The following is a 26,998-nucleotide window of genomic DNA, read 5'->3' as shown; positions in this document are numbered from 1 at the left end:
GGGACTGGATGAAATCTCAGGACAAGTGCTAAAAGAGTGTAGAAATGAATTATTGGAGCTACTTTATGACATAATAACATGCTCTATAAATACAGGAAAAGTGCCCTTAGAATGGAAGAGAGCGAACATTGTACCGATTTATAAAAGTGGAGATAAAACTGAACCACTAAATTATAGACCAGTCTCTTTGACAAATGTAATGTGCAAGATTTGTGAAAGTATAATAAAAATACAATGGGTCGAACATTTAGAAAAGGAAAACATGATAAGTAAGGGACAGTTTCGATTTAGAAAAGGGAAATCGTGTGTCACTAACTTTGGAACTGTTTCTACTCAAGAGCAATAGATGTGGTGCAAGAGAGAGAAGCTTTTGACAAGGTTCTACACAAAAGGTAAATCTGGAAACTACAGCAGTGGGGAGGAATGGACGGAAGGGTTATTGAGTGGATGAAGGATTACTTAACAGGAAGAGAAATGAGGACGATGATTAGGGAAGAGAAATCAAATTGGAGGAGAGTAGAGAGTGGAGTTCCTCAAGGCTCAGTTCTGGCACCAATAATGTTCATAATATACATAAATGATATGCCTAAGGGTATAAAAAGTTATATGAGCCTTTTTGCAGATGATGCAAGGTTAATAAAAGTGAGGACGGAGGAAGATTGTGAGGAACTGCAAAAAGACCTGGACAGTGTATAGATGGAGCCAGTTATGGGAGATGTAATTTATTGCAAACAAATGCCATGTTATGGAAATGGGAAAAAGTAAAAAAAGACCGAGGAAAACATACAGGATGGGAGAAAAGAAATTAGTTTTTTTTTTTTTTCATTCATTCATCTGTGATGCCTGCTCCTAGGAGCTCCCACCAGGGGATGGCCACAGCAGAAGAGTTTCCATCTCTCTCTATCCAGACACTCCCTCCTTGCCTGCTCAAAGTTTTTCAAGGATCTTTCCCCCCTCTCGCTGACATACTCCTACACTGTATCTCTTCATTTCACTGGAGGTCGTCCTCTAACACTCCCTCCCTCTATCTCACTCACATACACCCTTCTGGTCATCTTACTCTCCTCTATTCGCTCCATGTGGCCAAACCACTTTAAAGTCTGTCGCTTCACTTCTTCCACCACTCTACACTTCTTCCCTTCACCCCTGTGACACATTCCAAAATGCTCGTACACACTTTCATTACTCATTCCATCCATTCTACTCACACCACAAGCACTCCTCAAATAACTCATTTCCACTGCCTGCACTCTAGACCTCTGACTTTCATTCCAGGCCCACGTTTCACTAGCATATGTGAGGGTTGGTACTATTATTGTATTTCTCAAATCCCTCTTTACCTCCATGCTCACACTTCTGCCATTCGTGATACATCCCAAAGACCCTACCACCCTTCTTCCTTGCAATGCCCTTTCTCTTGTCTCTCCCTCTGTGCCACCATGCTTACACATAACTGATCCAAGGTACTCAAACTCATTGACCTCCTCCATTTCTTCACCATTCAAAATTATTTTACATTCTTTTTCACATTCAATTCCCACTATATGGGCATACAAAATCCACAACCTCACTTCTACTTCGCTCACAAACCATCACTTTACTTTTGTTGACATTTACTTTCAGCTTTCTCCTTTTACATACACTATCAAAAACACTGACCAAATTTTGCAAGTCACTTTCATTTTCTGCAATGAGCACCGTGTCGTCAGCAAATAAGATTGAATTCAGCACCCACTTCCTTCCCTCAGCGTACATTTTTACTCCAACTTCCCCATCTTTGCCCTTCATTCTCTCATAACACCATCAATATAAATATTGAACAAAGGTGGTACATGAAAAAAAAGATTTGGAAGTAATGATGCAAGACACACTATCCTAAGAAAAGCACATAAACAAGCTGTTTGGAGAAACCTACAGTATGATGCAAAATATAAGGATATCATTCCATTTTATGGACAAAGAAATGATGAAGAAAATAATAACAACACTGATAAGACCAAAACATGAATATGCTGCAGTTGTGTGGCCGCCTCACAAAAAGAAGGATATCAGAAAGTTGGAAAGAATACAGAGAATTGGAACTAAAATGGTCCCAGAGAACTTTTGAATATGACGTATGAAGACAGATTGAAGGAGATGGACTTGACGACACTGGAACAAAGAAGAGAAAGAGGAGATCTGATCACGCTGTATAAACTGGTAAATAAGTTTGATGAGGTGGATAGAGATGATCTCTTCTTAGCTGCAAGAATGCAGGACATGGAAAGAAACTTAATAACACATAATACACAAACACATAATGAATCACCTTGACGCAAACAACATCCTTACTGACTCACAACACGGCTTTCGACCTAAACGCTCATGTGAATCGCAACTCATTACTACATATCACGACATTACGAGGCTACTTGACCGACGTGACATTAAACAAGTTGACACTATTGTTTTAGATTTTGCCAAAGCCTTCGACAAAGTCCCGCACAAAAGACTGACATTAAAATTGCAATACAGTACCCTCTCGAGTTTCATGCTATCTGAGTTTCGCAATCTTCGAGTTTAGCGCTTAGTCCTAAGTTCTTACCATCACGACTTTTGCGCATTACCGCCACGACTTTCGCGCTCCTTTGACATGTACTGGTCACATCTACCTACCGTCGGCGTCATGCGTGCTGCCTTAAAAGGCGGTGTCCAACCATTGCGGCTATGGGCAACCGCGGTTGCCCCTATGCCCAATGGGGAGCGAGCTGTTGGTTGTCCGTATGATTGGAAAACGGTTGTGTGTACAAGCGTGGGTACCGAACGACTGCATGTAAACAAACAGACGACGGCAGGGGCTGAGGAGTGAGGAGCAGTGGAAGATGGCCCACCAAGAGACTCGTAAAATGGACTGGCAGAGCTGCTTTGCTTACTACTTGATTAACAAGATAAGAAAACACCCCATGCTGGAGAACCACAATCCGAAAAACTTTTTTCTCGAGTCTATGAAAATTGTAGATCTCCCAGTGATGTTTTCCTCTTCTTCTTCTTTTGACCTGTAATGCATGGCAGCGACGGTGAAAAGTAACAGTGGAAAATAGCAAAAGGGCATAGAAAACCAGAATCAGGGAAAGAAAAGGATAGAAAAACACCTAAGTTCAGGGTGAAGTGTATAAGTGCTCACTGTGAAGTAAATAAGGGTTGCTTTCACAGTCACTGTTTGTTTTGATCGTTACCAATGGCGGTGATCGACGCTATAGTTTTCCACGTGAAATTGGCCTATGGGGTTGTGGTGGCTGCAGAGAAAGTGACAGGTGTTGAGAGTGTGTGGTAAGGTGCGGGGCGAGGCTAACCCCGCAGCCGCCACGAGGTGCCGTTGTAAAGGCAATACCTCCGACACCATCACATCACATCACATCACTACCCATCGGCCATTTTCACGTGGAAATACTAGAGTGGCGATCCCCGCGACTGACAACGATAAAAACAAACAAAATGACTGTGAAAGTGGCCCTAAGTGCATGTTGTGAAGTATAAAAGTGTGGAGAAGGAGGACCTAAGAAGCGATACAAAGCATGACAGGTCATAAGAAGAAGAAAAAGGTCCACTATGCACTGGCCGGTGTTGTGAGAAATATCTCCCCGCTGAAATTAGTCATTCTGCTGTCCACCACGCGTGCGCGCTGTGGGAATACACAGCATTAAAAGTGTTAATTTGCCTGGATTTGTTCTTTTTTGTCCGCTTGTGGTCTTTGTGAGCGCTGAGGGAAATATGGAAGCAGTAAGGATGTTGAACCTCTTTGTGAGCTATTTTGCGATTGCGGCGGCAGTTTACGTTCAATAGGCATTGAAAAGTCAATCATGATGTTAGTGATTTGACGATATATAACAGAAAAAGTTAGCAGATTATACCATAACAAAACTACCAGAAGATGTAGGTTTGTCCAACTGTACCACGGGTGACCGCGAGCAACCACCCCTACATTAGCAGACGACACCACGTGGATCACAAGCATGTGTTCATAACTGCCAGCCAATTGTAAGGCAGCCGCCTTCAACTGCGGCATCAGAACGACCTGTTCTCACTTCCCATTTTCTGCCTATTACCAAGGTACTTATTTTGAGATAACAAGAAAGTAAAGTCGAAAAAAAATTGTGATAACAAGGGAGTCAAGTCGAAAAAAAAAGTAATTTTTTTCCACGGGCCGGAACCAATAAGCGCTTTTTCATGTATTTCAATACCTCGAGTTTCGCGATCCTCGAGTTTAGCGCTATACCTTCGGAATGAAGCAAGCGCGAAACTCGAGAGGGTACTGTACTACGGTATTTCAGGACCTATTTTTCACTGGATCACTGCATTTCTTACTAAAAGGACTCAGCGTGTTCTTCTTGGCGAATCTTCATCTGACCCTGTCCCTGTTTCTTCAGGTGTCCCACGAGGCACTGTTCTAAGCCCCCTTCTTTTCCTCCTGTACATTAACGATCTTCCACTGTCAACGCCTAACTCTTCCACTAGACTATTTGCCAACGACAGTTTACTGTTTAGAGCAGTAAAGACTACTGACGACTGCAGACTACTACAAAACAACTTGGACGCCCTCGAGCGGTGGGAGCACACCTGGCAGATGCACTTCCGACCAGACAAATGCAAACTATTAAGATTCACCAGAGCACACAACCCTATCCATCACACTTACACTCTCCACAATTCAGATTTAGAATCAGTTCACACACACAAGTACTACCTTGGTATCCATCTCTCAACTAACTTGAAATTCAACACTCACATAGACCACATCAGTGCCACAGCCAACAGAACACTGGGGTTCCTGAGGAGGAATTTACATAACTGCACACCTGACATTAAACACATAGCTTATGACACACTTGTGAGACCAACAATGGAATACTGCTCCACGGTGTGGGATCCTCACACACACAGAAACATTGATAGGTTAGAACAAATCAACACCAAGGCGGCTAGGTTCATTACAAACAATTACACTCGGACGCCTGGCATCACAACACGGATCAAACAACAGATAAACATGGAACCTCTTCACATACGCAGACAAGCACACAGACTTACACTTATGTACAGTCGCGATATGAAGTGATGTCGCCGTGTACGTTTATTTTCGATCACGCAAGTATCGTTATATATTTTCAAGAGTACCATTATTTTCCTGTATCTTCATCATAATTTAACTAAATATATTTTAGAGGCTAGAAAAAAATAGAAAAGAAATATTCAATGATGTCTTACGAAGAGTTGTCAAAATATTTTGACACAAAGTGTTTTCGTTCACCAAGGAACAAGTCAAATGAAGTCCAAATATCGACATATTACTCAAACAGAAAGTAAAATTATCTTTTCATGATCATTGTTGACAACACTAAATCTAATATATGCACAATATATAGGACATGCATAATTAGTCAATATCCTAAACAAGGATGGCGTAATTGATTTAATTTATATTCTCGTATGATGATGACGTCATCGCACGCGCACCATACCTATTATTCAGCCCTGACTCACTCTTTGCCTTTCGTGGTCAACATAACGATAACAAAAGCTTTCCGTGGACTTCTAATGAATGACAGTGATCAAGGGAAGATGCCCACAGCCTATAACTACCGAGGGATTGTCAGAGATGGAAAAATAAGAATAAGTAGCTTCAGAATAGTCGTGTTTTGTAACTCCAAGCTCCTCAATCTTTGCCGCCGATCACAAACATCATTGCCTTTCTTGGTCAATATAACAATGATAAAAGCTTCAAGTAGACTTCTAATGCTTGGAGGTGATCAGTGGAACATATCCACAGCTTATAAGTGCCATAGAATAATCGAGGAAGGGGGGGAAATAAGAATATATGGCTTTGAAATGGAGGTGGTGGTCGGGCGGGTAGGCTAATCGCAGCGTTGCCAAACATTAGGCTATGGTCGAGTGTTTGTAGAGGCGTCCGGAATTTTGATAGTTCAGATAATTATGGCAACCCTACCTATGAAGGCATTCTTCATTTATCATCGTTACTGAGCAATGTTACTATATATTTCAGTGCCCATGCTTATGATAAGAAGCCATCATTGTGAATAAAAGGTGTTTAATGAGAAACCTTATTATTTGATCGTTTCTTAATCAATAAAATGCAAAGTAAAGCCAGTAACTCTCCATTCGCTTCGTGTCATACTGTGCGTGTGTATTAATAACTGCAGAAGACAGTTCATGGAATGACCCTCCCCCCCCCCAAAAAAAAAATATATATATATATATATATATAATTATATATATAATTATATATATATATATATTTTATATATATATATATATATATATATATATTATATATATATATATATATATAATATATATATATATATATATAAATCTGAACAATGTATAACAACTGTTTTGTAAAGATAAGCACATGACGTGAGCTAAATCATTTCAAGGTTGTCTTCAGTACTGAAGACAACACATGACATTCGCAGTCGCATTTTTTAAAGCAAATGAATGTATAATTGTAATTCAGGTACTACTACGTTATTTTACCGTGTTTTACATCACAACGTATTATAGATTATCATTAAAAGGGAACATTATAACATAAACAATAAATACACATCACTTCCGTTACCTTCAAATGCTCCCGTACAAAATATTTTGAGAATGGCGACATCACTTCATATCGCGACTGTACAAGATCGCAAACACTCACATTGACATTGACCCACAAACATACCTACACAATGAAAACAGTCAACGTACTCGTAACACACACATCCATAAATACCAAACATATCACACTAACACTAATGCATACAAGCACTCAAACTTTCCACGCACCATACGTGACTGGAACAGCCTCCCTCAACAGATTTTAGACTGCAGTACTATAGACTCATTCAGAAAACAAATACATACAGTCAAACCTCACCATTTGCGCACATATGGGCGGTCTGAAGGTGCGCAAATGGCGAATGCGCAAATGGTGAACTTAATAACATATAGGGAAAAATACATATGGGCTTCATTGTTACTAGGTATTTTTGGTTATAAAATAAAACCATTTGTGACAGCTGACATCCAGCCCTGATACTCCCGTTGTCAACTGACCCAGGAGTGAACTGCCGATTGCCACATGCTACCATGGCCTCTAACTAACTCAAATTTGAGGTTGTGTGCATTTTAAAATCTGGTCATACTGATCTAATGACACTTAACACATTCGGACTGAAAAGGTCGTCCTGAAGCACGTGGCTTAAGCAAGATGGTGTAGTAAAGTGTCACATTCGTTAAAGTACATTTTCATTGCAGGAACATTTTGAAAGTTTGCCTGAACATGTCCTGTTGACAAGTAGCACAACAATACTTGCACCCTACATCTCCACACAAGCCATGGATTCAGTATGTTTCTTAGCCAGTAGGAGGTAATGCATTTATTGGGATTCGTAAAGAGTACTAATTCCAAAAAGTCACTAATATTTTTGGTATTCTTTTTCTTTTGCAAAACTCTGGATATACAAGAATCCAAATATAAAAATACATTCATAATTTATACAACAGATGTGGCCAGGCACCAGAAGCTGGCACCAAAAGACAGCTGTGTATGTATCTACACCAATGGTTAAAGACCTGATATGCATGACATTCTTCATTCTGGGTGTTTGTGGCTCTATGCCAGTGGGTGTGCTTGGAAAGGGCCATTACTTGAGATGTTTGGACCAGACACATGAAGGTTTTGTTCCTCTCCATCTCACACGTCTTTTTATATTCGTTTTGTATGATTTTCGTCTCAACAGTTGTGTTTTCTGGGATGGAAGTGTTGCCCTGTCCTTCAGTCTATTCATATATGGGTGTATGCACTGTTTCTTCCATGAATGAAACTTGCAGTCGGCAAGAGCACATGTATGAGCATGCATGTTCCTTACGTTAGCATTAGCAAAATCCCTGCACCAGGTCGTGATGTTTTTGTATGTCTGGCAGCAGTCTGCGCCATGTTGTGGGTATCAGATTCATTACATAAGCATATTTTCACCACGCAAAGAAAGTGATGTCACCTATTCCACTTTCATGAGCTTTCATATTTATCTATTTACATATATTTCATAGAAGCATAACTTATATCGTTACTGCCAATTTTAGTAACGACAGATTTTTTAGTGTCGATTATACTAGAATTTCACTGTTATGTTAATCAGAAACCATAGATATATTACCCGAGTGTGTATCAATGAATATAAAGATCAGCACATACATTGATTTAACTCTAAAATGTTTTGAGAGTCATGTATAACTAAAAAAAAAAAAAAAAAAAAAAAAAAAAAAAAGTAGACTACTATTTAAGCCCACCACCCTCACTTGAAAACAAAAAAGTCCCTTCACCAAGTTCGTACCCCTCGTGTGGTGATGTTAAGTGCGCCCATTACTGTGTTGCTAATGTGATATTTATTTTGACTAGTCATTCACCAGCCAGCATCTCACCTTAAAACAAACTCTGAGGCAGAGTTGATGTCAACACCGACAAAGGAAACACATTCGGTCATGACAGAGTCTAGGGAGGCATGGAGGATGCGTTCAGGGATATCATGCTGATACATTCCAACACCCATGTGCATTGGGTGTACCTTGATGTACTCCAGCAATGGGTCCTGCAGCCGCCGAGCCAGTGACACTGTGGAGTAAAACAGTGTTGCTTCATAATGTCTGGACTCAGGTTCATGTTTCATCCTACACATTTAAACTATGACAAAATGATGAAAGACTTTAGGAATAAGAAATGGCAATTGAGTGTGAAGAGATCAAAGAAAGTAATTTCAATAGACAGACAGACTACAAGCTTAAACTTTGTTTGTCCAGGTGGCATCATAAGCAATGAGTGACAATAAATACTCTTTAATACTGACTTTTGTTACTAAGAAAATACATTCCATCACACATGCTGGATAGCATTTCTCTTGAGCTAGGTCAGGAAATTGTTATATGAGCAATTTGCTTTTTTAATTCAATAGTTAGCCTGTTTGGAGAGGCATACATGTGACATATTAACAGAGCTTAGTATAATGTATAACTATCATTAAATGAGAAATGCATAGAATGCTTCAAATCTGAAGCCCATTTGCAAACTTGATAAAAAACAATGGAAAATTTGCCAAGTCCTGCAAGTTTGCCAATGAGTACACACCATTCCAATTAGCACTTATTGCAGAAAATATAACTATTCTTGAAAGTTAAGCTGAAGCATATTAATGAACAATACTTACTGCCAAACTAAGATGGTTTATCCATCCTTATGTTGACAATAGAATAATTTTCATACTTTTCTTTAAATTTTTCAAAAGTAGTTTTCCTTCTAATAAGAGTACTGACTGAAATGGTGCCCCAAACTAGTGAACAAACAATACATGACACCAAAGATGAGCAAGTAGTCCTGCAGGCAGCAATCTAGCAGCCACAAGGAAGGAACATGAATGCAGGTTACCTACAACTCACAGGCACTAATGTGATTTGGGTCAAGTCCTGGGAATTCTGCTTTGGCCTCCGGTGACACTGAGTACTGTGATGCACCAGTCTCATTGATGATGGTGTACTGAACATTGAATGGCTCAAAGCACTTCTGTGCAATGAGGCGTCCCAAGTAAGCCTCAGTCTCCCTGCAAGCAGTTCCATTTCCTACAGCAAAGAGTTCACTTCTGAAAGGTACATAAATTTCATTATGCACTGTTACTTAACTTTAATATCAAATTATAGGGGAAACAGTAAACTACATAAGTGATCTTAAACAATTACATATGCACACACACACACATACACACACACACACACATAGATCTGTAATACAGTGGTTAATGTGCTCGTTTAACAACCGAGGGGTCCCAGGTTCGATTCCCAAGTAGAGTGGAGACGGATGGGCAGTCTCCTTTAAACTGTGCCTCCTGTCCACCCAGCAGTAAATGTGTACTGGATGTTAGTCGGGGGTTGTGTCCTGTTTCTTGGGTGTGCATATGTGTGAGGTTTCATGTGCCCAAAGATCTGTCACTTCTGAGCTCCGATCTCAGTCGGGGAAGATTATGCCTAGCAATCACAAGTCTATTGCCTGATCAGACCATGGTGAATTAAACACACACACACACACACACACACACACACACACACACACACACACACACACACACACACACACACAAGATGGTGGACTGACACAGCTGATCACCAGACATGCTCCAAATTCACATCATAACTGCGTGGGATTAAATCCTGGACGTGAATTACTAAGGTGGGAGCCGTGCTAGGGTACAATAGTGCTGTCCCGAAGAAACAAAGGCTGTTGACAGTGTACAACATTGAGAAATGAGCGAGGAGGAGGCGGGGGTGGCGGACTTGTTGACCCCGCAGGCAATGTTTACACCACCGGGAGCAGGGGTCAGGACATGACAGGCAGCAAAAAGACAAGATTTTGAGTTTGAGGGCTTCACGGATGACATGGAGAGAACCAGAGACAGAGACGGTATGTTGAGAAGGAGGCGTATAGACTTGGAAAGGCAGATGAAGGATGTGAGAGATAGAATGGGGACACTGGAGAGAATGGGGACACTGGAGAGAGAGGTGGACATTGTGAAGACAGAGAAGGATGTTTGGAAGAATGCGTATAATGACCTGCACAAGCAGGTAACATTGAACGAGAAAAAGGCAGAAGCCGCGGAGGTTAAAGTCAAGGAATTAAAGGAAACGCATAAAGTCTGGAAGGAGGAGCAAGAAAAGGAGAATGTTAGCTTTAAGAAAATTGTGGAGGAGCAAGTCAAGGCTAAGGATGAAGCTATAACTGAAAAGGTGATCAAGGTGATAAAAGAAAAACCAGAAATAGTGAGGGACTCCGCTGAAAAAAAGAAGTCTGTAATAGTGGTGGGCATTAATGAAGAGCACATGCCAGTCAGACATACAAGGGAAAAGAAGGAAAGGAAGGCAGTGGAGCAAGTAATTTAAGCAATTCAGGAAGAAGGTCATGAGCTGCTAGGAGAGATTGGAGAACTATTCAGACTCGGAAAGTATGAAGAAGGAGCCCAACGACCAGTTAAAATTAGATTTAGGTCTCAAGCGGCTGCAGATGAAGTGGTGGGAAAGTCATGGAAGTTAGCAAGAACAGAGACCTACAAAAAAGTCTGGGTAAGAAAGGACAGAAGTGTGGAGGAAAGGAACACGATAAGAGACTTGAAGAATCAAGCCAATGAAAAGAATGAAGGAAGATCAGAAGAGGATAAAAGGAAGTTTTTCTGGAGAGTGATAGACATGGACCTAAGGAAGTGGTACAGAAGGGAAGAGGTGACAGCTTGAAGGTACATACACCAATGTGAACGGGCTAACATCGTCAATGTTAGAGATAGATTACCTGAGTGAGGAAAAACCAGATGTTATGGGGATTACGGAAACCAAATTGACTGGAAGTACAGATGCACTTAACAGAGGGGATGGTAAATATAATGTATGGATGAGATATAGAGAAAATAAACAAGGAGGAGGAGTGATGCTATTGTTGAAAAAAGAATGGACAGTGGAGGGTGTCACCTATGGCGAAGGGGAAGCGGAGGTCTTGAGTGTGGGAATAACACTGCAAAGGGGAGGATGCAGAAATATCGTAGTGGTGTATGTCCCTCCAAAAACCAATTCATGGACAGAAGAATTGGACAAGAAGAAGCTGGAAGACACATTGGATTGCCTAAGGAGATTGCTGGAGGAAAAGGATAAGATTCTTGATAATGGGAGATTTTAATTGTAAGGAAGTGTCATGGGAAAACTGGTCAACGGAAGGAAGTGAAGCTTCATGGGGGAACAAGGTTTTGGAACTGGTTATAGATAACATCCTCACACAGTGGGTGGAGGAAAATACAAGATTCAGAGGAGAAGACGAGCCATCTAGATTGGACTTGATAATCACCAGGGAGCCAGATATCATAGAGGAGATGAACTATAAGAGCCCTATAGGGAAGAGCGATCACGTACTTATCGAGTACATATTACGAGAAGGAGGTAAAATAATCAGGAATGAGGACTACAGGAAAGAATGGTTTATCTTTAATAAGGCAAATTTTGAACAACTTGGGAAACATTTTGAGGAAGCACAATGGGATACTTTTTTTGAGGCTGAAAATGTGGAGGAAAAATGGGCTATCTTTCTACGGATTTACAACGAAGAAGTGGAAAAGTGGGTACCAAGGATTAAAGAAGGCCAGAAATCAAGAGAAGAGTGGTACAACAGAAAGTGTGTAGACGCCAAGCAGGGTAAGGAGAAGGCATGGAACAAATGGAGAAAAAATAGGAGGATGGATCTACGGAATGAGTTCAAAAGGAAGAGGAATGCTTATGTCAAAGTAAGAAGAGAAGAAAAAAGGAATTTTGAGAAAAATATTGTAGATAAGTGCAAAGACCAGCCAAAACTGTTTTATAAGTTCATAAATGGAAAGTTGAAAAATAGAGATGAGATTAAAAAATTTAAAGTTAATGGTGAAACTTTTGATAGTATAAGTTAAATAGTAGAAGTGATGAATAACTGTTTCCAAACAGTGTTAATTCACAAGGGAGAGTGAGTTTGAAGGTGTAGATGCAGTGCCGGGGAATAGAGTGGGTCTGGAGAGAATACAAACATCAGCAGGTGAAGTTAGAAAATTATTGGAAGAATTGGATGAGAGAAAATCAGCAGGACCGGAAGGTATATCAAATTGGGTGCTAAAAGAGTGTGGCCAGCACATAGCTGAAAAGTTGGGCAACTTGATTAATGTCTCACTAGCACAAGGGAAGGTACCGAGAGACTGGAAGAGGGCTAACATTGTCCCAATATTTAAAGGAGGAAGTAAGTAAGACCCGTTGAACTATAGGTCAGTGTCATTAACAAGTGTAGTAGCAAAGATGTGTGAGAAAATTATAAAAAAATAGATGGGTGGAGTATTTAGAAGAAAACGGTATACTAACAAGTAGCCAATTCGGATTCAGAGGAGGACGGTCTTGTGTAACTAATCTGATCAGCTTCTATTCAAGAGTAATTGATATAATACAGGAAAGGGACGGTTGGGCAGATTGTGTGTATCTGGACTTAAAGAAGGCGTTTGATAAAGTACCACACAAGCAATTAATATGGAAACTTAATCATGTTGGAGGTCTGGGTGGTTCAATATTGGATTGGATTGTGGACTTTTTGACGAAGAGAGAAATGAGAACAGTAATCAGGAATAATAAATCAAGCTGGATGGAAGTGACGAGTGGAGTCCCCCAAGGATTGGTGCTGGCTCCGATTATGTTTGTAACTTATATTAATGACATGACAGAAGGGGTGACAAGCTATATGAATATGTTTGCTGATGATGCTAAAATAATGAGGAGGGTGGCTAATGAAGATGACTGTGTAGCCAAGATCTCGATAGAATAAGCGAATGGTCACGCAAATGGGAAATGACATTCAATACAGAGAAGCGTAGCGTGATGGAGTTTGGTAAGAGCAGTAGACAAATATCAGGGAACTACTTTCTGAGTAATGAAAGAATCATGAAAAAAATTGAAGAAAAAGATCTGGGAGTGATCATGACAGACAAGTTATCCTTTGGAAAACATATAGACCGGATAACTGGGGAAACATACAATCTTCATAGAAACATTAAAGCAGCATTTACATATTTGATGAAGAAATGGTGAAGAAACTAATAACATCAATGATACGTCCAAGACTGGAATATGCAGCATTAGTGTGGTCACCTAGATTGAAGAAAGAAATTAGAATGTTGGAAAGAATACAAAGAGCAGCAACTAAATTACCGGAAACTCTGAGAGAACATACTTATGAAGAAAGACTGGAGAAATTGGGACTAACAACACTGGAGAGCAGAAGAGAGAGAGGGGAACTAATAGCATTGTACAGGATACAAGAGGGATTAGAGAAATTGGACAGGGAAGACCTAGTGGAACGTGACAGAAGTGTGACAAGAGGCAATGGTAAGAAATTGAAGAAGAGCGACTGTAGGAGAGACATCAAGAAATACAGTTTTCCATACAGAAGCATAACAACATGGAACAGACTTGACAAGGAGACTGTGTGTGCAAAAACGATTCATGAATTTAAAGCCAAACTGGATAATAAGCGTTATGGAGACGGGACAGCACGAGCCTAGTACAGCTCTTTTCCTGTATTTCACATCTACTATCCATATCAGACCCTATGACATACCGTTTTTCGCAAATATCTTTCAAACGAAGACTCGGATCAGCATGGGACTTTGGCAAGATTCTTTCACACACTCCGCTAATTTTTGACGCTATTGTGCAATGCATTTATTAGTTTACTCATGACTGTGATGGGCAAAACCTCGTGAGCCTTACCACATTGAACAGAAGTTAATAATTACTCATGACTCATGACTGTGATAAAAAAACCGTGAGCCACTTACACATTCGAACAGGTGAGGCGTGACGTATTTGTGACGAGTATCCATCAACTACCTCCACCCCTGGCTGCCCTTACTCTCATCCCTCCTTTCCCCTCCCTCCTACCCTCCTCCTCCCCCGCACTCTCTCCCCCCGCCATCTCTCTCCCTCTCTCTCTCTCTCTCTCTCTTGGTGTACATGCGATGTGAGGCTTTGCACACATAATTATGACTTGTCTGTAATGGCGGATAACTCGAAAGTATATGCTAAGTATGGTCTGGTGTTTTATGCACACAACCCTGATTCCTGTTCCAGCGTAAATGGATGTTGCTTAAGTGCTGTATGAGGTTTGTTTGGCAATTATATAACCATTGAAAGTTTTATGAGTATATGACCCTCCCTCCCACAGGCTACGTTGAGTGTATGATGGGATGAAGCACGTAGCTGACACCTGATCATTTGTAGGAAATCGCGTAAGAGACGGAAAGGATAGAACTGAAGCGGGAATCCATTGCAGAGTAAAAACGTGAAACGAAATTGGAAAAATATATGAATATTTTAATCTGATATTAGGAAAAGACTGCCATACGATGTGGGTTCATGTAGATATGTTAAAAAGTCATAGCACACAAAAATAGACAACGAGTATATGATGGGTGGATTAATAATGTAAATAACTGACCACATAATGTTACTTCAATATTCATCACCATCGACAAACAGGTCATCGTCGTCATCACTGTTGATGCTGATGCAGACGGCAAATAATTTATAATTGTCTGCCATTAATTCAAGTCATACGTGTGCATGGACGCGTATCTCATGTACAGCACAAGTGAGAGAGAGAGAGAAGGGGGGTGGAGAGAGAAAGATGGCAGGGGTAGAGAGTGTGGGGGAGAAGGAGGAGGGTAGGGGGAGGGAAAGGGAGGGATGGGAGTAGGGGAAGCCAGGGGTGGAGGTAGGTGGTGGATACACGTCACAAATACGTCACCACGCCTCACCTGTTTAAATGTGTAAGTGGCTCACACAGGTCTCGCCATCACAGTCATGAGTAAACGCCATAATTAACTGCATCTGGCATTGCACAATAGCATCAAAAATTAGCAGATTGTGGGAAACAATCAGTGCCAAAGCCCCATGCTGATCTGAGTCTTCGTTTGAAAGATATTTGCAAAAAACAGTATGTCATAGGGTCTGATATGGATAGTAGGTAAATACAACTAGGTAAATACACACACACACACACACACACACAAGTGTTAGTGTTAATAATGTTTTTAATATACAGTAAACCCTTGATATAATGGACCCGCTTATAATGGATTTCGGATATAACGGACAAAGTCAGAGGGTCAGAAATCCATGGGGACCGACCGAGAAAAGTTTCTGAACAAACCGCGGCCAGTAACTACAACTCCGTCTGCTAGCCACCTCACCCTCCTCCCTTTATTTGCTGTCCCATCCTTCAGTTCCTGTAGTCTTTTCAGCCCACCTGATGAAACATTTTCCTCCTTGTGGTTTCCATTCAAATGAAGAAGGTATTTACACCAAGAAAATCTTATGCGGCAATCCAGGGGACATAAATGTTATGGAAACTAGCGAAGTGTTTGTGAGTGTCAGTGTCATGCCCCGAGAGTTTATTTTACTCTTTTTCCTCTATTTCCTAACACGCCCTCTGCGTGTATCGAGACACACAAGAAATTAATCAAGATCAGGGTAGTCGCAGGCTGCCTGGGATTGAACCCGCGACCAGCATGACGGGAGAGCCACCCCTTCCCGAGTCGGCCAAAGAGGTACCCCCCATGCCAAGTGGGTTATGGGAGGCTCCCTTATCAGGCCTAGTCGTGGCACTACATGGCTTTCCTCCCATGTAGATTAATTTCTGTGTGTTGCGACCTTAGACAGCGACCACTATCAGTTCACTATTCCACAACGTCCCCGTAGAGACATACCTCTAACTCTTCCATTTTCTATTACCCTCGGAGAGCATGGGCCATCCTACCTGTTACCCCTTCGGGGAAACTCAACAGAACCGCAGGATAGGATCCCACTGCTGCCACCAGTGTCATGCCCCAAGGGCGTATTTTACTCTTTTTCTTCTGTATCAAAACACACGAGAAATTAGTCAAGAGTCAGCCAAAGAGGTACCCCACTCGCCAAGTGGGTTATGGGAGGTTCCCTTATAAGGCCTAGTCGCCGCACTACATCAGTACTGACACAGCTCAGGGGGTCGCTCGTTACGTAGGTTAGGTTAGGTCGGTTAAGTTAGGTTTCACTAGTTTAAATTTACTCGGCACTCGGTGTGGGGCGGCGGAAACTTGAAGCACAAGATGGGACAGGGTGGTGGCGGGGGTGGCCCATTACGCCGGCCAGTGCTGCGAGAAATACCTCATAGCAGAACGAAGTCATTCTGCTGTCCACCACGCATGTGCACTGGGGAAATACACAACAGGAAAATACATTAATTTGCCTGGTTTTGTTCTAGTTCGTCCACTTGTGATCTTTGTTGGCGGTGAGTGAAATACAGAAACAGTAAGCTAGTTGAACCTCTCTCTGCAAGCTACCATATTTGACGGCTTATAAGACGCACTGTTTTCCAAAAAGATGTCCCTGAAAATCCCCCTGCATCTTATAAGGTCAAGGTTCAGCTCTGGGTTGCTGGCTAGTGAAGTTTTAGTGTAGCAATGGCACTTCAATTAAACTGCAAACCTCTACACAAACATAAACAAGGTGGCGATGGCTTTTACACCAAGAATGGCAACTCTTTTCTAAGTGAAAATGTATAACAGTAGTACTTACCGCTACTTCATATAAAATGACATCAATCAGGAAGAAAATTAAGTGACGACTCTTCCAAGCTTGTACCTAAACAAACAAGTGGAAGGAAATACACCAAACCTGACGACACGTGCAAGACACACTGTTTCCTTAACCCTTTCCTTGTGTGCAGTGTGGACGCGACTATCCCCTCAGGCGCAGTCGGGCAGCCCAATTGGGGGTCTCTTTTAACCTCTGTATCTCAAAAACTATTCATCACAGCTAAAAAACAAAAACACCATTGGAAAGAGGAGGTCCAGATCTATAGGAGTCGGTTGTGTATGCCTCTCTTGCGAACATATATGCACGTTCAGGGAGTGTTGAATGTTAACACACGTCAGTGTGTGCGTGATGATCAGCCATATTGAGGGAACTGCGGACATTTTTTCTTCAGATTCTGGCAAGGGAGTATTGCCAACTGCAATATTTACAACTATTTGGTCAAAGAATCAGTCGGTGATAGGTGAAGCTATGCAAAAATCCCGCTATATTGGGCAAGAACATCCACCAGTTACTCGTCCGTAGATTTGCCGCGCTGGGCTGATATGATTTTCCACCAAATTTAGTGAAGAATCCACTCAATTGGCAATCCTGTGTTGTAAGAATTAGTGTTGGAACACTCTCATACGCGGGAGATTTGAGTGTGGGTGGAGCTCGCAGCAGGCGTTTATCGCCACCAGCAAATACGCCTAACGCCCGCTGCAAGCGTTTAGCAATGAAAGGGTTAAGGATCATTGAGGTAAGACAGACCTTCTTCATAAAACTATTTAACTTTGTTTGACTGATAGACACAAACAATATATGGATAATATTGACGAGATATTGAGAAGACAGGCTAATTATTATTTGATATTTACAAGTGCCTGTTTCTACATTTTCCGCTTATTTTTCAACATTCTTACTTTACACGTCTCCAAAAAACATTGTAGCACATTCAAGTTTGAAATTTCACACTTCCTTATGTCTTAAAAAAATGTAATAGAATATTACAACAATTAGACAAATGCAAAATGAAAAAATGAAAGTGACTTACAAAATTTGGTCAGCATTTTTTATAGTGTCTGTAAAAGGAGAAAGCTGAAAGTAAATATCAACAAAAGCAAAGTGATGGTTTGTGAGCGAAGTAGAAGTGAGGTTGTAGATTTTGTGTGCCCATACAAAGTGGGAATTGAATGTGAAAAAGAATGCAAAACAATTTTGAATGGTAAAGAAATGGAGGAGGTCAATGAGTTTGAGTACCTTGGATCAGTTATGTGTAAGCATGGTGGTATGGAGGGAGATATAAGAGAAAGGGCATTGCAAGGAAGAAGGGTGGTAGGGTCTTTGGGACGAATCATGAATGGCAGAAGTGTGAGCATGGAGGTAAAGAGGGATTTGAGAAATACAATAATAGTACACACCCTCACATATGCTAGTGAAAGGTGGGCCTGGAATGAAAGTCAGAGGTCTAGAGTGCAGGCAGTGGAAATGAGTTATTTGAGGAGTGCTTGTGGTGTGAGTAGAATGGATGGAATGAGTAATGAAAGTGTGTACGAGCGTTTTGGAATGTGTCACAGGGGTGAAGGGAAGAAGTGTGGAGTGGTGGAAGAAGTGAAACGACAGACTTTTTAAAGTGGTTCGGCCACATGGAGTGAATGGAGGAGAGTAAGATGACCAGAAGGGTGTATGTGAGATAGAGGGAGGGAATGCTAGAGGACGACCTCCAGTAAAATGGAGGGATAGGGTGCAAGAGTACGTTAGGGAGAGGGGGGACAGATCTTTGAGAATCTCTGAGCAGGCAAGGAGGGAGTGTCTGGATAGAGAAAGTTGGAAACTCTTCTGTCGTGGCCATCCCCTGGTGGGAGCTCCAAGGAGCAGGCGTCAATGAAATGATGATGACTAGACTTATGATGTAGAATAATAATAAAAAATACGATGCACAAACTTTATACCCGTTACCCCTTTGACAATGTCGCTGTCTCCGCCATGTTTGTTTGCATCTCAAAGCAGTACCCTCGAGTCTATAGGAAGGACCAGTTCGGGTAGGTCCCAGCATATATTAAGAGTTTTAATTGTAAAGTATTGGGGTTTAATAAGGATCTAAATACATGTGAAGCTTTAAAAATAACCTGATAGTGGGGACGGGTACGAATGTCAGGCAAAAAACCTTCACCTGACAATCACGGTTGAAACCCATTTATTATATTTTCTTTCAAATGCTTGTCCAATATGGGGGATGCGTCTTTAAGGCCACGCATCTTAAAAGCCATAAAATACAGTACTTTGCAACTGCATCCACACAACAGGCATTTAGTGATTTAGGGGAGCGTTTCCACTTTTGAGGGAACAAACTGGCGTATTTACAAAATGTATAAAGTTCTATCATAATACATATGGCCAAGTTTGAATATGATAGCAACAGAGGTTTCAACTTAAAAATATTTTTTCTTATTTTCGCCTGTTGTTTGGAACCTGACATGACTGTCCCTCCCTTCCCACACCCTTCTCCTTGTTTTCATCCTCCTTATCTCTCCCTGATTCCTCCACAACTTTACCTTGTTCTCCCTTCTTACATCCTCTATCGGTATTTTTTTCATGACCCACTCTGTCCCTCTCCTCCCTTTCCCCTTCCTTATTTACCTAATTGTGATATAAAGGAAGTGAGCTACGCTCATATTGTCCTTTCTCTGAGTATTCTTTCGCCCCGCCAAACTAATTCCTGCACGAAGTTCGTATTTACGAAGCAAATGTCGAAAGTCGAAACAAGAATTATAGAATCATTTATTGAGCCCGCGTCGTAACAACGAAACGTTGTAGACAGTGTTTATAAGTGTGTGGGAAAGGTCAACAGGAATGTGAGAAAGGTTTGTAAGAGTATAGGGAGGGTTTATAAAGCCTTAAAATATATATAAATAGTAAGAAAATATAAGGTCACTACTTCGCGGATTTTCGCCTATCGCGGGGGGTTCTGAAACCTAACCCCCGCGATAGACGAGGGATTACTGTAGTGTCATTGTTATATGTAAAAAAATGTGTTTTGAGAAATCGGCATTGAAAGTTCAGTGTTCCCAATAAGTCACTGGGAAGTCATAAGTGGGTCATCAAAATTTATAGTAATTTATAAATGCTTATATTACATCTTGTACATCTATCTGAGAGCATTCTGGCACCTGTTTTCCTCCTCTAATGAGGATATTATGCACTCATAGGTGAGGGTGTCGTGGGGCGCCATTCCTTCTCTTTGTTGTCAGACTGGTGTTCTGAAGTCAGTGGTTCCCTGGATGGTGCCTAAAACTCTCCAGTTTTGTAGTCACTGTCATCCAACCTTGTTTTCTTTGGCTGCTTCTTGTGTGGTGATGTATCATGTTTTAAAATTTGCAGAATTTCAAAACGACACGTTCTGCTTTCTTGTCTGTAGTGACACCTCTAGGGATGAGAATCAGTCATATAGACATAGCAGCTGGTGGTGTATCAGGTGTTGAAGAGGTGCCAGCAACACATATTGGTGTATCAGGCATTGAAGAGGTGCCAGCAACAGGAGTGGAACTGCATGAGACATGAGACGTACCACACCAGGAGTGACAAGTGCCGGGTGACCCTCCTCCTCCTGTTCTTCCTATCTCCCTCTCTCCTTCCCCAGTTGTAGTTCATTTAGTTTTCTTATTCTCCCCTGCACATCAGGGGTCTTTTTGAAAGCCCTCAGAATTGATGAATGCGTGAAATAAGTAGTGAGGCAGAAAAATGCAGCATCATAGTCCTGCCTCTCTAATAGCAAGCCTGCTTGCTAAACTCTGGCCACAGATGACACAGAGTCCCATATTGCTCAATTTCGTAAAAAAATAACAAGAAAATGTTTGAAAGATATCTATAACAGTGAGAAGGTGGCGTGCTCAAGCGTCCAACAGCACGGTCCGCGTTGTGATGGGGTCAGAAACAGTCAATTATTACGTTATACAGTAAATTTATGACACTTGTTGCTTTACTATAATCATCCAAAAGCCCTAAGATACTCAACAAACCATAAAGCAGAAAATTATTTTATTAGATGAAAACTATAGGAAACGCCCCCTTAATGATTTGCGACAGAAACAGTTAGCAGATTATTTCATAAAACACCAAAAACTAACAAAACAAAACAAACAAACAATAAAAACATCGTTCCATCTGCCAGTGCGAGACAGGCGAACTTGTAAAATTATATCAATACCCGTAAAAAATACAGCCCCCTCCCCCGTAGAGCCCCACTGCCTTATTGCATCGCCAAGTTTGCTGTCTGGCTATACAGACAACATGCAGACAACCTATACAATAAAAAATAAATATATACCTACATTTATTAGGTTCGGCAGTATTGTTATACGAATTTTTAAATTTCCGCCGCTTATAACACACTTTCGGCATTAACGGACTAAGTTCTCCCCAAATTAGTCAATTATATTGAGGGTTTACTGTACAGAAATGATATGCCGCAAAAAGTAGAGTTATATGAGTATGTTTGCAGATGATGCCAAACTGCTTAGAAAAATAAGAGATGATAATGATTGTAATAAGCTACAAGATGATTTAAATGATACATAAAAGGAGAAAAGAATGGGAAATGGAGTTTAACAAAAATAAATGTCACACAATAAAAATGTGGAGTTTATAGGATGGGAGGGACAATCATCAACACAGTGAGTGAAGAAAGAGACTTAGGAATCATAATGCAGGATACACTGACACACGAGAAGCACAAATAAGATATTTGGAGAAACATATAGTTTACAGCAAAATATTAGAATGCGTTTCATTATTTGGATGGGGACATGATGAAGAAAATAATAACAACATTGATTAGACCAAGGCTAGAGTATGCAGCGGTTGTTTGGTCACCACAATGGAAAAAGGATATGAGGAAACTCAAAAGGATCCAAGGGATTGCAAATAAGATAGTGCCAGAACTATCAAACATGTCATATGAGTCTAGATTGGAGGAACTGGGTCTACAAACACTTGAAGAAAAAAGAAAGAGGAGACCTGATAGTGTTGTACAAGAATACAAGTGAAATTGACGTGTTAGATAGAAATGATTTGATCAAGACATAAGGGGGGAGGCAACTAAGAGGACACAGCAAGAAATTGAGAAAGGAGATTTGTTTGAAAGACATAAAGAAGTACAGTTTTTCTCACAGGAGTGTGGATGCATGGAATGGACTAAGCAATGACACTGCTGAAGCTGGCAGTGTCCATAAAATGAAGGAAAAGTTGGACAAATATAGATTGGGAGACAGGACTGTCTGAGCTTAAGAGCAGGTCCTGTATGCTACAAACAGGTAAATACACACACACACACACACACACACACACAAGCAATTACACTTTTACCTTTCTCACAGTATAATACAAACTATGAATGGAGTAACATGACTGTACTGATATTTGTGGACGATCTCCCTGAGTGTGCGAGCATTGTGGTCTTTGCTCCAATCTTCAATCTGCATGTGCTGCTGATTCCCACGGAAGGGATAGATGGTTGTTGTCAGGAGCATATCCCCGTTTGGATTGGTCACTCCTATTTTACAACCATTTGCAAAACCTGTGGGTGCAATGTAAAGATCAGCATATGTATAGAGGATGACATTGTGTGTACTTACCTACTTGCATTTACCTATTTGTGGTTTACAGGGCCTGAGCTAAGCTCAGATGGTCCTGTTTCCTTGTCTAAATATGTCCAACCTCTCCTTCTTGTGATGGGACACTTCCTGCCTCCAAAATCTCCTGCTTTAGCCATTCCACTCATCTACACTTCTGTATGGGAAACTGTACGTACTTTATTTTATTCTTCAGACATGTGGCTTTTTTCAGCTTCTTGCAGTGTCCTTTCAGCCCCTTCCACCCATCTGTCACATACAGGTTGCTTCTATCCAATTTGTCCAGTTCACTAGTAAATTTATACAGTAACTGCAGAAAGTTGCAGGACTAGTCATTTTAACAAGAGGAATTAAAGAAATAAAAAAAAAGTTGCAGTGATACATTATTTTCAATATTTAGTGTGACCTCCACAGGCCTTCAGGACAGCCTCCACACACCTAGGCATGGAATCAGACAGCTTTTGACAAATCCAGGGGTAAGTGGTGGATCCAGAGTTCCTTCAGTGATTCAGTGAGGCATGGCACTGATGACGTGGCGATGTTCTCCAGCTTCCTCTTCATGTAACCCCACATTTGCTCAATGGGGTTAAGGTCGGGTGAGTTACCAGGCCACTTGAACACATTAAAATGATGATCTGGAGCCACTTCATGACTTTCTTAGCCTTAAGGCATGGTGCACTTTCTTGTTGGAAGAACTCCCACTCGTGAAGCTCATAAAGTCAATAAATGTTCGTCCAACACTTCAATGTACCAATCTCCATTTAATGTACAATTTTTAGGGAGCACAAGAAAAACAGCACGTCCAAACTCACCAGTGAAACCCCTTCAGATCATGACAGAATCAAAGTGTTTCACTGTCGTCTGTACATACTGACTGTCAAATGGGTTGCCACCAGCAGGGCAACGTAACTTGCCCTTCCACTTTCCTCCACACTGGAATGTGGATTCGTTGCTCCACATCACCTTACGTACTGAACCTTACCCCTTGTATCTGCGAGCAAAATCCAGACGTGCCATCTTTATTTTCTTGGTAAAGAGCGGTGTCTTGGTGGGTGACTAAAGTGGCAGCTTCAGATGCTTCTGGCACCTTTCTTGCAGTGTCTGTATAGCTACGTCTCCGAGCAGGTCTGGGTGGGCTTGCTTGAGTTCTCTGGCTGTGATACATGGATTTTTAGTAACCTCACGTCTTTTCAGCTTGTCAGTTATAGGTGTGGTCACAAGGAGACAGCCTGGGACCGGGGCAGGTGGAGGAACTTTGTTGGGCAGCAGTGACTTGGCTCTTTTTAACAAGGCGAAAATAGCTGTCTTGCTCCAACTTGTACACTCAGCTATCTCCTTCGACCCGACGTTTCCTTCATGTAAGGCGAGAATACACCCCTTCTCCTCACACAACATCACGTCGCATGCGACACTGAGCAACAAACCACGGAGTTTCCTGCTCACCACCATGGTGTGTTGCCGAAACACAATTTTCACCCGCAACATACAGGATAGTGATTGCAGCGCGGGTAATTGAAAGACCGCTACCAGGGCACCAGAAGGGTTGCCTGTCTTGCAACTTCCCGCGATTATAGAATGGGCTAATCACACTGACGTGATCTTCTTGATGTAAATAAAACCAAAACTGGCAGACAATAGAGGTATATTTTTACCAAACAGTTTCGGTGGACACTGCCACCCAGGGCCGGCCCTAGCAGGTGCGGGGCCCAATGCAAAAATTCATCTTACTGCCATCTAGTGCAGTCAAACAAATACAAAACAATACAAACTGAGGTACATAAATGAGTAATGTTGCCAATGTAGTTGTCACAGTTTTGATGAAAAATGCTAATTTTATAGGAATATCTTACGTGACTTGGCAAATGCAGTCATTTATAAGCTGACTGAAGTCCAATTAACCTGCAATTTCATTTTCAATAGAGAGGATAGCAAAACCATTCAACCTCTCTTGCGACATAGTTGATCTTAAGCAGGTCTTGATCAATTTTAACTTTGAGAAACTTTTTTCTCCTGAGGCCACAGTGACAGGGATTGTTAGAATTCTCGGGGCAGTCCAAAAGTTTGGAAAGTCAACTGAGCTTTTCATGTCATACAGGAAACAAAGAACTTTCAAAGGTTTAGAAATTGTGTCAGGAGGGAGGAATGCTTTCAAAGAGTCCATCTCCCCAGCAACCATATCACTATCAATGTCTGAATTGCCATTGGCAGTGAGACTCTTTTCCAGTACTGCAGCATGCTTTTTCAAACCTGACTTGGTGAGATGTTGGAAAGAGTAGATGAAACCAAACAATTCATGGTGTTTCTTCAGCTGTTGAAACCTGGATTCCATGGATGATACAGCTTTGCCCAGGATAACATTGAAACAACTGACTTGAAAGTTGGCTTCTGCAAATTGAACAGGTTCGTCCTGACCCTCATAGGCAAACTGACTTTTCTTTTCCTGACTGACTTCTTTGAAAACAGGCTCGGTCTCAACCTCATCTGCAATCTCTTTTGCATCTGCCAAGGCACTTTGAAAGCCATCATTGCAATATTTCCTCAGCCATTCACAAGTCCTTTCCATAGCTGAAGTTGCAACAGGGAGATCAACAGCCTCACCCTAGGGTTGCTTGCTGACTAAATTAACCCTTTTATTGCTAAACGCTTGCAGCGGGCTGGTGGTGCTAAACGCCTGCTGCGAGCTCCATCCGCACTCAAATCTCCCGCGTATGAGAGTGTTCCAACACTAATTCTCACAACACAGGATTGCCAATTGAGTGGATTCTTCACTAAATTTGGTGGAAAATCATATCAGCCCAGCGCGGCAAATCTACGGACGAGTAACTGGTGGATGTTCTTGCCCAATATAGCGGCATTTTTTTATAGCTTCACCTATCACCGATTGATTCTTTGACCAAATAGTTGTAAATATTGCAGTTGGCAATGCTCCCTTGTCAGAATCTGAAGAAAAAATGTCCGCAGCTCCCTCAATATGGCTGATCATCACGTATGAACCAACGTAAGTGTTAACATTCAACACTCCCTGAACGTGCATGTACGTTCGCAAGAGAGGCATACATAACCGACTCCTATAGATCTGGACCTCCTCTTTCCAATGGTGTTTTTGTTTTTTAGCTGTGATGAATAGTTTTTGAGATACAGAGGTTAAAAGACACCCCCAATTGGGCTGCCCGACTGCGCCTGAGGGGATAGTCGCGTCCACACCACGCGCAAGGAAAGGGTTAACTTGGAAAAGAATGGAGTACCAAAATCCTCACCTACCCTTCCCTCGCTGAAGACCAAATGTTACAGATCTCCTAACGTATGAGTGACGTCATCTCCGTGGGGCCCAATGCAGTTGCATCGGTTGCACTGGCCTAGGGCCGGCCCTGCTGCCACCATCTTCAGTGGTGTAAAGGAAGAGTAGAAGTAGGTAAAATGGTTCACAATTCTTCTTATATACTTCAACTGCACTTTCTCCAAGACTGTCTCCAAGAACAAGTCGTTCCCAGATCTCTTCACCCTGCCTGTTTCCGGCAAGACGATTCCCCCTTCCCAGTCTCCACACAACACATCCTTAGAGAGAGCATTCAACGTCACAAGAGGGAAACTGACGTGTACCATCGTCTGCGTGCAAGCCTAAGGATCCTTCACAACCACATACCCCAGGAAATGCTGGAAGTTATTTTGGACGCCATGAACTATAAGTGTGAAAAACAAACCCGTATGGATTAAGGAAAATTAAACAGAAAACTTTGTGGATTGATAATTAACAGTGCGAAGAGTTCAAGTGGAATTCATGGTGCAGTGCTAAATCTTTCATCATACGTGCTTAGTAAAGTGGAGGAAGAAGTGCTCGGCCTCGGCCTATCATTTGCACTCAAACCAAACAACAATATTGGCCTAGATTTCATTACCAACACAGTGAACAAGTGGTTTGAATTTCCCTGTATTAGCAGTGTAATTGCGAGTAGTCTCATTAATCATTTCCATTCACCTGACTCCATCCCCAGAAAATTTCGTGTTGCATTGAAAATTTGAGAAGAAACAAAAATATTTTCATCACCAAAGCTGACAAAAGTAACACTGCAGTGATCTTCAACAAGAACTACTATACAGTATACAGCCAAAATGAACAATCTTCTGAGAGATACCAACAACTACAAAAAACTTAGGTCATCACCCCTAAAGATGTTAACCCGTCC

General features: G+C 41.4%; 1 protein-coding gene across 1 annotated transcript in view; it reads right to left on the bottom strand.

The window, feature by feature from the left end:
* The window catches only part of LOC126997904 (S1 RNA-binding domain-containing protein 1-like), a 54,778-nt gene extending 30,416 nt beyond the window's left edge, over positions 1–24,362 (bottom strand). Inside the window, exons 1-3 of the mRNA XM_050859117.1 lie at positions 22,597–24,362; positions 9,475–9,674; positions 8,467–8,656 (exon numbers count right to left, since the gene is read on the bottom strand). Of these exons, the coding sequence (XP_050715074.1) occupies positions 8,467–8,656; positions 9,475–9,674; positions 22,597–22,712 (506 nt within the window). The 5' untranslated portion in view covers positions 22,713–24,362. The remainder of the gene's footprint in view (positions 1–8,466; positions 8,657–9,474; positions 9,675–22,596) is intronic.
* Between the last annotated feature and the right edge of the window lie 2,636 nt (positions 24,363–26,998).

Source organism: Eriocheir sinensis, chromosome 13, assembly GCF_024679095.1.
Source record: "Eriocheir sinensis breed Jianghai 21 chromosome 13, ASM2467909v1, whole genome shotgun sequence".
NCBI classification, from domain to species: domain Eukaryota; kingdom Metazoa; phylum Arthropoda; class Malacostraca; order Decapoda; family Varunidae; genus Eriocheir; species Eriocheir sinensis.
The sequence above is the reverse complement of the archived record's forward strand: the minus strand, read 5'-3'. Positions and strand labels throughout refer to the sequence as shown.